The sequence below is a fragment of the Cervus canadensis genome, chromosome 3 (assembly GCF_019320065.1).
Source record: "Cervus canadensis isolate Bull #8, Minnesota chromosome 3, ASM1932006v1, whole genome shotgun sequence".
Taxonomy (NCBI): domain Eukaryota; kingdom Metazoa; phylum Chordata; class Mammalia; order Artiodactyla; family Cervidae; genus Cervus; species Cervus canadensis.
Window position 1 is genome coordinate 34,267,260 of NC_057388.1, and position 13,837 is coordinate 34,281,096.

At 35.1% G+C, this 13,837-nt stretch overlaps 1 protein-coding gene across 8 annotated transcripts in view; it reads left to right on the forward strand.

Annotated features, from left to right (window-relative positions):
• SEMA3A (semaphorin 3A) overlaps positions 1-13,837 on the forward strand; it is a 506,842-nt gene that overhangs the window by 467,455 nt on the left and 25,550 nt on the right. For all 8 annotated transcript variants that reach the window (XM_043462900.1, XM_043462898.1, XM_043462899.1 and 5 more), the window contains 2 exons: positions 8,395-8,436; positions 13,640-13,797. In XM_043462900.1, coding sequence (XP_043318835.1) covers positions 8,395-8,436; positions 13,640-13,797 — 200 coding nt within the window. The remainder of the gene's footprint in view (positions 1-8,394; positions 8,437-13,639; positions 13,798-13,837) is intronic.

Sequence of the window (13,837 nt, forward strand, 5' to 3'; positions counted from 1 at the left end):
TTTTAGAAAATCAGCTAGGAGGAAGTTTGAATTGAAGCACACCTTGACATGAATTATTTATGAAACAAACAGAAATGATGCCTATCAAAGGTGTTATTTCAGTTTTTGATAGAAGAAGGTAAAAACAATCAGACATTTATAACTAAAAATAAATTGAATTATTTAGTGGACAGAAAATGAGAAATGTCAGATCTAGTCTCACAACTTAAAATTACCTCATTTAGTCTCCAAGAATCTAAGACACTTTATCTATAAAGTGAAGCGCCTGTATTGAAGTTTTCAGTTGATTAAACATTTTGATTGTAAGAAAAATCTTTCAAGACTTCTTTTAACCCTGTACTTATTAACTCAATAGAGCTCTTGCTCCCTATTTCAGTAATTGTTTGAAGAAAAAATAAAGTAAAATATGGCAAGTTCTGAATTGATATTGATTCAAGTAAAATTGTAATTAGCTTTGAAACATGTAACTGGTAAATCATGACACAGACACCTAGTAGTGACTAAGCAATGTTCTACTGGGAAGGTCTTAGGTTCTTGAGTCATACCTATATAATAGTTCTGTTTGGACTACAAACAGTACATCTGAGCTTTCCCATCAGTATAGACAGGGAAGATAATACCTGTCTCACAGGGAAGCTAGAAGAATTAGAGACACTATCTGTGGAATATCCAGGACAGTGCTAGTTACTGTGCTCAGAATCTTATCGTCAATATAATTTTATTTGTTTTAGTTTGTCTACAGTGAATATAAGCTGCATTTACAGTAGCTTTCTCTGCTAATCCTTGGTTTAAGTCTTAAAATCACACAATCATTATGATTCTACTATGATTTTTTAAAATTAAGACTTGGACCTTATTTTGTCTGTTATAGAATGATGACTAATCCCTGTCTTTCACTGCCTCCCATTTCAGAATTTACACATTGATACTTTAGCCTACAAATTCAAAAATACAGTTATCCAAATAGACTGTGTCATCATATAGAATTCATTTAGATTTAGCAAACAAATTAGCAAGCACTAAGAGGCAGATATATAAATTTCTGTCTTATATCCATTATTGGGTCTCCAGAGTCTAAAATATGTTTTCAACCAGCATTTGTTAAATGAATAGAGAAATCAGTATTTATGCAAAAAATTAAATATGAAAAATTAAGGAGTTTAAAGTCTTCTCTAGGGAGACCCTCCTTAAAGTGAGGTGCCAGAGTATGAGGAAGATAAGCGAAGAACAGCAACAAGTTATCCTGCTTGATTATATCCCACATTATTTTCTAGTAGAAAAAATTTTTACCAGTTATTTGTTTTTAGAAATCTATATTGCCACCACCATGCAAATGAAGTTATAGGAGATACTAAAATATTATGTTAACTTTAGAATTTCTTAATTATTTCCAGAATCTTTTACTTTTGAATTTGTCATGGTTCCTCTGCATATTCCCCTTCGGTTATTGTATATGATTATAACAAGTTTCATTTATTAGTTCAACTCTAAACAAATATGTCCAGCTTTGTCCTGGCACAGTGCTGAGTTCTGGTGAATCAGGGGTGAACACTGTGAACATGGTCTCTGGCCTCACCCAGCTCAGAGACTTTCTGACACGTCATCCCTCGTCGTCCAAGTGCTGGTTTATTATCAGTGCAGTTAAGTTTTATCTTGTAGAACTGCATTGCCGTGTCATGCCATTGAAATGATGAGGTTCTTTTTTCTATCATTTAATCATTTTCTGGGATTTTATAAATCATAATTTATATAATTTTGTAGTAATGCTGTATTCTAGCTATTTTTCATTCCTTGTACCTCTGAGATTTTAAGTTTATATTGCACATCTTATCTAGATTTGTTTTAGTAAGTCAAAACAAGTTTTAGTTTAAAAATGCTACTTCAAACTGTTAAATGACTTTCAGCAAAATCTTCAGAGATGGGGAGCCAACAACCTTGCAAGCACAAATATTTAATGTCTACTAGATTTTATTAGTGTTTTGCAGTTTCCAAAGGATTACACAATCTAATTATACCTGTGATAATTTACTGAATGATTTCTGCATGGTTTAAGATGCCATGAGAGAGGTTTTTTATCAGTTTTTAACAATTAGGTATAAATAAGTGTCAGGCGAGTGTATGCTCCTTGGTTTTTGTCTTGTCACAACAAAGATTTGGAGTGACGAACATTAAAGCCGCCCTCGGCGTGTCACAGCTCTTGGGTTTTATAGCTCTCAGGTCTCGAACAGACCATGTTGTAGCTCTTAGACAAGTCAGTGTTACAGCTCAGTGTTACGGCTCTATTTTATTTAGATAATAACAGGAAAATCCACCTTTGAGGCGTGAGGGCATGTCAACCCAAAGACGCAAAGAGAAGAGCGCCCCAGCGCACAGGAGAGAGAGAAAGAGAAAGAGCCCATGCATGCGGGGGACAGAGAGAGCCCTTTGGCTCCTCTTTTTATATGTTTTTTTCTTCCCCCTGGGCCTGTCCTATGCAAATTGGGCTTGGTCAGGAGTGTTGTTCTACCTGAAGTCCTCACTCCGGCCCTCCGACCTTCCTTTGACCTTCTTTTGTTCTATTTTCTCGGGCTTTTCCCTTCCTTGTCTTTTAGCCACCGCTATTTTTTGGACTCCTGGTTTCTATTCTAACTGCCTAACATAAGTAATAATATGCTTTCATGGAAATGATTGTTTATGAGTTTATGAAAAGATTATTTGCAACATAGGGACGCATCTTCCTCAGATAAATATTCCATTTCTCTCCCATGTTCTCTGCCATGCATTGCTGTCATTATTATTTCTCTGACACACAAGTAGACAAAATGTATTTGGGCAGAGTTTAAAGAAATATTTACTTTCAACATTCTATTCTATCAAGCAAAGTTCATACATATATTGTGGTCTAGCAATTGGAATATTTCACTGTCAAACTTTGTTTAGTTTTGCAGAAGGAGGGCAAAAAACACAACACATTAAAGCAATTTCTATATACACTGAAACTATCAGAGAAATGTTAGAGTTTCCTTATTTTTTATTTGAGCCTTGCAAGTTACTCCATTTAATATAAAATTTAAAAGGGTTAACTGAAGCACTGTGTTGATTTGACAAGGTAAATAGACAAGGAACAGATTTAGGATCCTGGTGGTATCTGATACTCTTGGATTTTAAAAAGAAAGACATTGATGTCAACCAGACAGTTAATTTTACCATAATATCATCTCCAGGAGACCATATTCATTATGTATCTTTGCTAGACTGAATAACCAACCTCACATAAAATTCTAATTAAAGCCAGTACTGTGTCCATTGCCATTTTGAGGTTGGTTTTAGGAAAACACCCTGGCTAATCACAGGACATTCCAGTGGTTCTAGTTACATCTAAGACACTTTTATTCTGGGTAAAATCAAATCCCAATCAGAGTATAGTATGAAGTATATTCCTCAGTGATAAAATTTCCATTTTAGAGTAAAATTTTAGTGGGAAATAAGAGATGAAATAAATTGGCTTCCCAGGAAGCTCAGACTGTAAGGAATCTTACTGGAGAAGAGAGTGGCTACCCACTTCAGTATTCTTGCCTGGAGAATTTCATGGACAGAGAGTCAGACACAATTGAGCAGTTAACACTTTCATTTTCATAGGACTCTAGAAATTACTTTAAATAGCTATCATATATCCAAAATGGTATTAAGGTACTAAGACACAAACCTATTTCAAATATTACTTGTAACATAAACTTGTGTTTAAATCTCAATTACTGTGATATTCCAAACAAATTGGTTAAAGTCAGTTGAGCCTCAACTTCTTCATTTCATCAGTTTTTTTGTTTTTCTAATTAAGGTTACTAGTCAATTGTAGCTGTTATTAACTAGTTAAATAAATGACAATCTCATTTAAAATAATTGCTTGAAAATTCTAAATCTATGCCTTGTTAAAAACATTCAAAAGCTACGAAAACTAGAAGTATGCTGATTTTTACTTTATGCACTTGAGATTTTTTTTTTTCCAGTCCAAGGAGGGTTTTACTTTTGATACAGTGGCTGGTTACATCAAGTTGCAATGCATTTAGTACAGCAGATTTTATTTATACTGCTATTGACTGCAAAGGATTGCAAGGCATTTACATAGATAATGCATTCATTTTAAACCCAATTTATGCAGTATTCCATGAACAGCTGAGCAAACAAATGAAAGAGTTTAATTTTCATTCAAATGTAAAACATAATTGATGCTTTCCAAAACCTAGTCTGTTAACTCATTCTAAGGGAGCTTCAGCATGCTTAGCATCCAGGGAGCGCTGTTTGATTCTCCTGGGATCAGCAGGTTGAAAAGCTCTGCAAGTGTGAAAGTTTAATAAGGACTAGATTTAAAATATCTGAAAATATATATATATAGCAAATTAGAGTCATAGAAAATCTTGAAAAGATGCTAAGTTTTTAATTTCATTTTTACTTGAACTCCAGTTAAATTTGCAATTAAAACCAGTTTCATGAAAAAATGCTTATAAAGCTACATCTGTTTTAAATGGAAGTCATATTCACTTCCAACTAGGGCTCAGGAAAAAAAATAGCTTATTTAAATGGATGTCATCTTAATATATTGTCTGTTAAAATTCAACCACAGACAGCATATAGCACATCCTATTCCAAACTATTTCATGGCCTAAAATATAAGTAAGCTGCTTTTAATAAAGAGATTCTAGGATCTTAATTTAAGAACGTTGAAATCATTATATGGCACAGTGGAGTTTCTTATGTATTGAGGTTTGTTTTCTTTTACAATTTATGCATAAAGTGATCATTTCAGTCTCCCTTACAGACATTTTAATTTTGTATTGTCAATGTATGTGAAATGTGTGAAAATTCACCAGCTTCACTTATAGATAGTTTCACTGAAGTTGTTTGAAAAGAACCTAGACGTAGCTAACTTTTATTTTAATCATACTACCTGTTAATTCTCTAAGAAGTACTTTCCTTGTACCTTGGCTATAGAATTTATTTTGCAAAAGTCTCCATGACGCTAGCTGCTTACATACATGACAACATAACCATTTTCCCTGTGAAGCTGTTGGAATGGAAGAAGCTGCTGTGGAATATTTTTCTGCTTTAAATTCTTAGTTTGGATTCACTGATTCCAATATTATGTAAACTTAAATACAACAATCAGTTTTGTCTTTTAAAACTAAAAATCTGTGATGATTTGGCCCCTTAATTTTTGTGATTTGATGGAATAAATTCCTAAAATCTTATTTCTATATAGAGAAAATTGGTAGATATTCCTTTCATCATAGTTGTCTTTCTGATTGATAGTTCCTATAGGAAATTGTTACCTTTAATATCATTAAGCTATGAAAATGGGTAACTATGGGACAATTCTAAATTATCCTATCAAATTAATTTACATCCTAAATCATTTGTCTCACTTATGTCTCAGGCAGGTAGTCTTAAATCTGTTAAGAAAATTTTATGCTCAGCTTAGATATCAGAGTTCAAAGTGGAAATCTGCAATTCCGTAGCACATAGGAGGTAATTAAAACCACAAGAGGGGATAAGCCATCAGAAAAAGAATGTAGCATCCAAGGAGGAGTGGATAGGAGTCAGTAAGGGAAGGCAAACATATGAAGAATGACTAGAGATAGAAAAAACTCTGAAAAAATCAAGAATAGTTAATAAAGAGTTCCAAAGCATAATGAAATCTAAATAGAGGAAGCAGTCAAGAACTGAGTGGTCACTAGTGCTATATCAAACAGGAAGTTCAGTAATAACAATAGACTGAAAGCTTCCATTCAGCACCACAGGTTGTCAGTGATCCCTCCTCCTGAAAATCGTAGGCCTTCTCTCTAGAGTAAGGCCTAGACTCAGCGGGCAGAGGGGTGAATGGCACTGAGTGAGACATGAACCAGTAAAGGTGGAGAGTATAGAATAATCAGGTTATTTTCAAATAAAATACAGATAAGCTTGACGTGTTGAGGAAAACCTTTTTTTAAAAGATGGCTCCCTGTATCTCATACAAATTCAGTGGGAGGAACAGAGTATAATGGAGAGAGTAAAAGAGATGAGAGAAAGAGGGAAATTTGTAGGGAATTCATTTGTTCATTCTATTATTTAATAAATAATTATCAAAAACTTGTAATTATAGTTGACCTTTGAACAACTTTGGGGGTTAGAGGCACCAACCCTCTGTTCAGGGGAAAATCTGAGTATAATTTTGCAGTTGGCCCCCCATATCTTTGGTTTTGCATGCGTGGATTCATCCAACTGTTGATGGTGTAACACTGCAGTATTAACTGTTGAAAAAAAAAATCCATGTCTTTGTGGACCCGCAAAGTTCAAACCTCTTTTGTTCAGGGGACAACTGTAGGATAAGCAATCCCAGGTATATGGCAGTGAACTAAACAGCCAAAAATCCCTGTGCTAAATTAGCGCTGGGTTGTAGGCGATTGGGGAAGGCTTGGGGCAAGGAAGATCGTTAAGAAAACATGACATGCTTCTTCCACTGTCCTCACATCCTATCAGCCTAACCTATAATTCCCACTGTGTATCTTTCACTTCTTTTCCCCATACTTCTCTGACAGGCAAAAAGGCAAGCAATAGTCACAACTAGGTGTCTGGGAGATTTAACAGCCCTGTGATGATGCAATGAGTAACTTTTCTTGGTACTAACCTCAGTGGATAGCTTTGAGAGAGTCATTGTCTACTATCCTCAGATTTTCTCTCAGTGGTGACTTATGTGACCAGCCTTTTTATTGGCTTTTCCTCCTTCCTCTCAGTCCTCCTCCCTACCTTTAGATAAGAACTTTGAGGCTTAGGAAGAAATGCATAAGACACAAGATAAAATCACCTATAAATCATATACTTTAAAAAAGTCATATATATGTATTTCTAGATAGTGATAAGCACTGAAGAGAAAACCTGAAGCAAAGGAAGGATATGGGAATGTGTGTGTGTGTGTGGAGTATATGTATGTGCATGTGAGAGATAGGAGAGATTTGAATAAACACTATGTGACAAACATGTTTGTGAAGTATTTTACATTTATTAATTGATGTAATCATTATAGCAGTCCTATGCAGCAGATACCATTGTATTTATTTTTCAGATGAGAAAATTAAATTAGAAATAGTTTCTATACCACACCTAATAACCTTCTGACAAGATTTGTGTTGCTACCATTTGAATTCACACAGTTTGAGGCCTGAGTCCAACTCTTTACAATTTCTTCAGGACATGACTTCAGGCACTTACAGAGAGAGAACGTCTAGGATGTTGTTCATCCCGTCTAAGCCTCCTTCTCATTACCTTTCTCTAAAACCGCCCAAGCCATCTCTTGTTAGTGTTGTGTTTGCCACCGGTGAAACAGGATGGATCGGAGTTCCGTGAAAATGAATCTAAGAGAACATACTCAAACGTGTTTACGTAAATAGTATTTTGGTGGCCTGATTTCATCAAAGAGCAGCATTTATTTATGCAGCCTACATATGCTCATAATAGGCTTTAACAGAATACTTTAATAAGTGTCCTGGAGATTATTTCTTCTCTAGTCATGACTTCTCTAAATTAGTCTGTTGGTAGAAATTAAAGAGATTATGTTCTTCAGCAGAGACCTGAATGTAGACCTTTGCACCTTAAATAGTCATTTTAATAATAATGAAGCAATATCATCTCAACCAAGCTCGCACAGTTCTTGCCAGCTGGAAACCGGATCTATACCCTCAGCTCATCCCTGGTGCTATTAGGAGCTGGTCTGACATTCTCACCTCAGCCAGTGTTCTCCAGTTGAACATACAAATTTTCACAGAACCCCAACATCAGACGGGGCTATTCTCAGACCATGATGAACCAAAACAGTAACAAGTCCATTCTGTAATCATGTCTGAACACAGAAAAGAACATAAACATTGTCCAAACTATAAAAATGAACAATCTCCCTATCTGCCCTAGTGGGTGATTGCTACTTTCCCAACAACTGCTCTAGTTTCACTCTGTTTTTTCCTTCTTCTAAATAAAATTTATGAAGATACCTAATCATAGAATTACCTTTGCTTTGTGACAGCATCCAATTTAAAGCAATACCCTACTTCCTGGAACCCTCCCTCAGATCACCTCACACAAGTCCAAAACATATGAAGTCCTCTCCATCTCTCTCTTACTGAGTCTCCCCACAGTCTCCTTTATCATAGTGAGCAGTCCACCCAACTTGATCCACAGGTATGTTCTTGATGTTCTTTAACTGGAGGATGCACATATTGTCTGCTCCACACATAGAACACTTGTCTATGCAATTTCTTTCATACGTTTTATTTTTCCCAATTATATTGTTTATTGTAGGCACTAAAGTTATCTTTCTGAAAGTTTATGTTGGCATTCTGTAACTTTTCTAATTGACTGAACATTTCACATTTTCTTTTTCTTCTTTAGGAACCAACTACTATTTCAGCAATGGAGCTTTCCACTAAGCAGGTAATAACATTATACATTACAATTGGTAATCTATACTTTGTTAACTTTGTTTCAAATAGATAAATGTATTTATGTTCCATCAAAATTTATAGGTTTATTAACAGCTGTTCAAAAAACAAGAGGAAAAAAAAACATTCTTACTATAAATAGCAGAATGAAAGTGAAAGTGAAGTGGCTAAGTTGTGTCCAACTCTTTGTGACCCCATGGACTGTAGCCTATCAGGCTTCTCCGTCCATGGGATTTTCCAGGCAAGAATACTGGAGTGGGTTGCCATTTCCTTCTCCAAGAGATCTTCCCAACCCAGGGATTGAACCCTGGTCTCCCGCATTGTAGGCAGACGCTTTACCATCTGAGCCACCAGGGAAGTCTAGCAGAACGAAAACTAAAGATAATTTCATTGCCCTCATTCTTTTGACCAGTCTCATATATGTCCTATGGGTTTCCCAGGTGGTGCTAGTGGTAAAGAACCCGCCTACCAATGCAGGAGCCATAAGAGAGGCAGGGTGGATCCTTAGGTCAGGAAGACCCCCTGGAGGAGGACAGGGCAACCCACTCCAATATCCTTGCCTAGAGAATTCATGGACTGAGGAGATTGGCAGGCTGTGGTCCATAGGGTCGCAGAGAGTTGGGCAGGACTGAAGCGATGAGCGCCCTTGCACACACGTATGTCCTGGAAGAATGTTTATTAGATCATACGCATGCAATGTCACTTCAGTCGTCTCCGGCTCTCTGTGACCCTGTGTACTAGCGCCCGCCAGACTCCTCTGACCGTGGGGTTTTCCAGGCAAGAATACTAGGGTGGGTTGCCATGTCCTTCTCCAGGGAATATTCGCAACCCAGGGATTGAACCTGGATCTCCTGAGACTCCTGCATTGCAGGTGGAGTCTTTAGTGCTGAGCCACCAGGGAAGCCCTCTTAAATCACTATTTATTGTAAATTTTCATTTATAGTATTTCTTTCTTGGCCATTGTAACATAATTTCCTCAGTAATAACTGATATTTTCATCTGTATATCCTTTGAAATAACATAGGTGAGTGTTTCAGAATACAAATAAATGTATAATTTAATTTACATGTATAAACAAACTATTATACAGGCTAATAAAATCATGCACTGGACAGTGTATTTTTGGAGAATTTTGACTTAGTTAATTTTACATTTTCAGTAGTATGAGCTAGAGAAAACATTTAGTTTGGCTAAATAAAAAGGGAAACAGCAAAACAGTCACTGCCAAATGATAAATTATTAAACTCCTTGAATTCAAAGCTTGAGGACAGCATGTTAATAGTCTTCTCATTCCTGTTGAATGAATGCTTTGGCAGGACTCTTAAGAAATGCAAGTGAATTCTAAATGCTGAATGATAATGGCAAAGCAAATATGATTTTAACTTCTAATGAATTATCTTTTCTGCAAAAATGTTACCTAGCCTTTCTATGAGTATATCAAAGTTAACTTTAAAAAAGTGACTTGGATCCTGAATTGAAATTAATTATTAAATAACCTAGGAGAAATAGTCAAAAAGTAGTTGGGAGCTTCTCACTCACTGAAGTGAAAACTTACATACAAAGTTGTTTAATATGAGCCTGATTTGGCAGATCTTATTTCTGATGGCAAATCTTACTTACATGTTTTATCTCTAACCATGTTATTTTTTGTCATACAAGATGCTAAAATACTGTGCTGGTAAAACTTAGTAGATACCTTTTCAACACATTTGTATCAAACTACATTGATAATCTCCAAGATATTTAGAGAAATCCAGAGTGCAGATATTATTGACCTGATACTGTTATCTTATACTTCATAAGTATGTGTTCACCTGTTCTTGTAATCTAAAAATTGTCAAATGTTGGCAAGGAAATCCGGGGAGTTCCAGGATGGGAGCTAGACTGGGATATTCTTTCCTATAATGATTTTTAAAACTATTTACTTATTCTCTGCTGGACTTCGTCAGTCTTAATTACATTGCATTCAGTTTTGTAAACCATCTGTTTCTGTTTTAACATTTTTTAACCTACCTTAAGAATGGCCCATTAAATGCAACACATTTTACCAAAAAACAAAAACAATTTATCAACCTAAAATACTAGGTTAGAAGAAAGTAACTCTAGCCTTCATTTTCCATTACTGGAGTTTGATTTCATTCAGATGTGACTCAATTTCCTTTATGCTTATGGAAATTTTAAAAGTGAGGCAGTAGTATCAAGAGGGACAAATGTGTTGCAACTAATTTTATGGATAAATGGACTCATATCCTGCTTATGACCTGCAACTTGTTAAGAAGGATAGTGAGAAAGCCTGTGGTGATGTTAAATTGGGCAGAAAAAGCACATCAGGTTATTTGCTGGTGACTGGATTATGCTCAGTGGTGCCTGCAAGCCTCCCATACATTTCATTTAGATGGCATAATTTATTTTCAAATCATTAATAGTACAGCGGAATAATTGTAAAATGAAAACTACATTGATTGTATTAAGTTTTTGCCATTTTATCGCACTTTAGGTTTTCATTACAATGATTTCAGTTGCCATATTTTTTATTTCATATTTTTCTCAGGTATTATTTCTCCCATTTTCTGCTAAAGGGATCTGACAGATGTAGAATTTATTATTTGGATAACAACTCCTTTATTATTCAATGCCATGCTCTTAGAAATCTATAAGTATGAAGTTTTTTCATGCTTCTTAAAAGCTATTGGTCAAACATAGAAATATTTTTCTTATGTATGACCAGCTTGTTCAATTGCTTTTTAGTTATGTCCACAGTATATGGTTTGGCATATCTAATATTCACCAATGCCAGACATGCTTCTAGATACTGCTACCTCATTTTAACTAATTTATCACTTAAATATTATGGTGGTTTCTTTTTTTTTATCACATTGAGATTTCTTGCCTTCTTTTTTTTGCCACTTAATTTTTTTTAACTTTTTTTAATTTTAAAAAAAATTTTTAATTTTTTTTTTATTTTTACAGAGTTTTGTGGTTTTCTGTCAAACATCAACAAGAATCAGCCATAGGTACACCATGTCCACTCCCTCTGGAACCTCCCTCCATCTCCCTCCCCATCCCACCCTTTTAGATTGTCCCAGAGCCCCTGTTTGAGTTCCCTGAGGCATTTAGCAGGTTCCCAGTGGCTCTCTATTTTACATATGATATTGTAAGTTTCCATGTTACTCTCTCCATAAATCTACTCCCCGCTCCTCCCCCTACAATCTAAGGCCATTTTTTTAAAGGTGCTTTTGGAAGAGAGAAATAATAGGAGGGAAAAAAGTTCTTTCCATTAGTTAAGTTCTCTGTTAACAGTTGATCATAATTTGAGAAATATTATCACATCCAGGTTCTGTAGATGCTGTAAGAGGGGTACAAATCAGTCTCATTTTCTCTCAACAAAAAGACTTAATAATATTTCATCTTTTACTCCCGGAGACTTTAGCTGTCATTTCTTAACTTGCTGTGGTTTGTAGCATCTTACAATATAAAAATACAAGGTGAATATACTGAGAAGTTGAACATCTATAATGTATACCATATTCCATACTGGAATATTATTTAAAATAAATATTCTTCACTTTACTGGAATATTATTCATACTGGAATATTATTTAAAATAAATATTCTTCACTTTACTGAAATGGTTAAGTAATATTTATCAGGGTTACTACCTCCATAATAGTTCAGTTTTTATTGTATTATTTCTTCCCCCTTTCCCCTGTTTTGTGTTAATATATAAGTAAGTTGGTTAGCTTTAAGCCTATAATTATTTTCTATAAAATGCTCCTTACCCTCAATAATTTCTTAGATTCTAATAGATACTTTATCTTCATTCAAACATTATCTGCCATATGTAGTCCATCTTTGAAAGCCAACTAGAAATGTGATTTGAATTACATCCATTGCTTACTGATAGGCAACTTGTAATACTAAAAGAGCATGCCATGGTTCCAAGATGGGCTTTTCTGTAACTATTCTTTTCTATAGTGGAGAAATTAAAATACACTTTTGGGGTCTTTTTTATATGTACTATCGTGTTTCAGTACATAAAATTTTTCACCTTTACTTAATATTTATTATAATTATTCAATCATCTAGTACAAGAAAAGGGAGCTAGTATAGTATATAGTTTACTATATAGTGATAGTAAAATGTAGAACAATCACAAAACAGTTTTATTTGTATTCCATTTTGTGTTGACATAAATTTGCAACTCTTATGCTACATTGGGCAACTTTGTTAAAAGTATTTTTTAACTTGTATCGAAAACCTAAATTAATCGCTGCTAGAAAACTTTTTTCCCTCCAATTCTAGCTCCTTTGATAACTTCAAATTCATTGAGAATAACGCCAGCATAGATGTTTTATTTGGATGCATACTTTGAAGCTCTAGTTAAACATGCTTATTTTATGAATAAGGAAGTTAAGTGTTAGGAAAATTATGTGAACATCCCAAGATCAACAGAGAGTTAATGTCAGGCAAGACCTAGAAACCAGATATGTTGATGCTCAGTATCCCACTTTTTTGACAAGCTTTTTGTTCAAGTCCATGGCACCAACCAGTGTGTACTTGATTGCCTTATATGATGATCTTTGAGTGAGAAGTTAATTGAGTACTTTTGTTTAAAGTAGCCTTCTGGAGGTAGTGCAAAGGCAAGATGATTAAAATTGAGCAAAGCTCCTTACCAATACAAGCACCAAAACTTCACCCTTCCCCTTCTTATAGGAGGGCAAACTGAAAGTGAAAGTACCTAAGAGTCGAAAGCAAAAGATCCCTGCCCCAAAACCAATCAGAATACATGGCAGGGTAGGTAATCTGGTTAGTCAGAATTATAAACAGCAGAAGTTTAAAAAGCAAGCTAAGAGCAAACTGAAGGTTTGAACTTTACATTGCTCAGTAATGTCGTTTAAAAATTTTTTATTTTCATGAGATTTAATTGACATGTAACTACTCCTGTCTTCCTTTATCTTCCCTTATAAAATATACCTGTTTCAGTCAAATATATGGATTTCGACCTTGCTGTATTTTAGATGGTCACATTTTCTGCCAGGCCTTTGAAAAAATTACCAGAAATGAAATATTTTAAACCCTCAAAGATAAATGTATGCTTGCTAAAGTATAACATTTTCTTTCTTTCTTTTTTTTTAAGGAAAAAGATATTTAAAAAACAAGGTAATTTTTGTCCTAACAGTAAACTCTTTCCACAGCAACAGCTCTATGTTGGCTCCACCACAGGGGTCACACAGCTGCCCTTACACAGATGTGATATTTACGGGAAAGCCTGTGCAGAGTGCTGCCTCGCCCGAGACCCTTACTGTGCCTGGGACGGCGCCTCCTGCTCTCGCTATTTTCCTACTGCAAAGAGGTAGGGGGACTGTTAGAGATAAATACACTGTTCGACATTT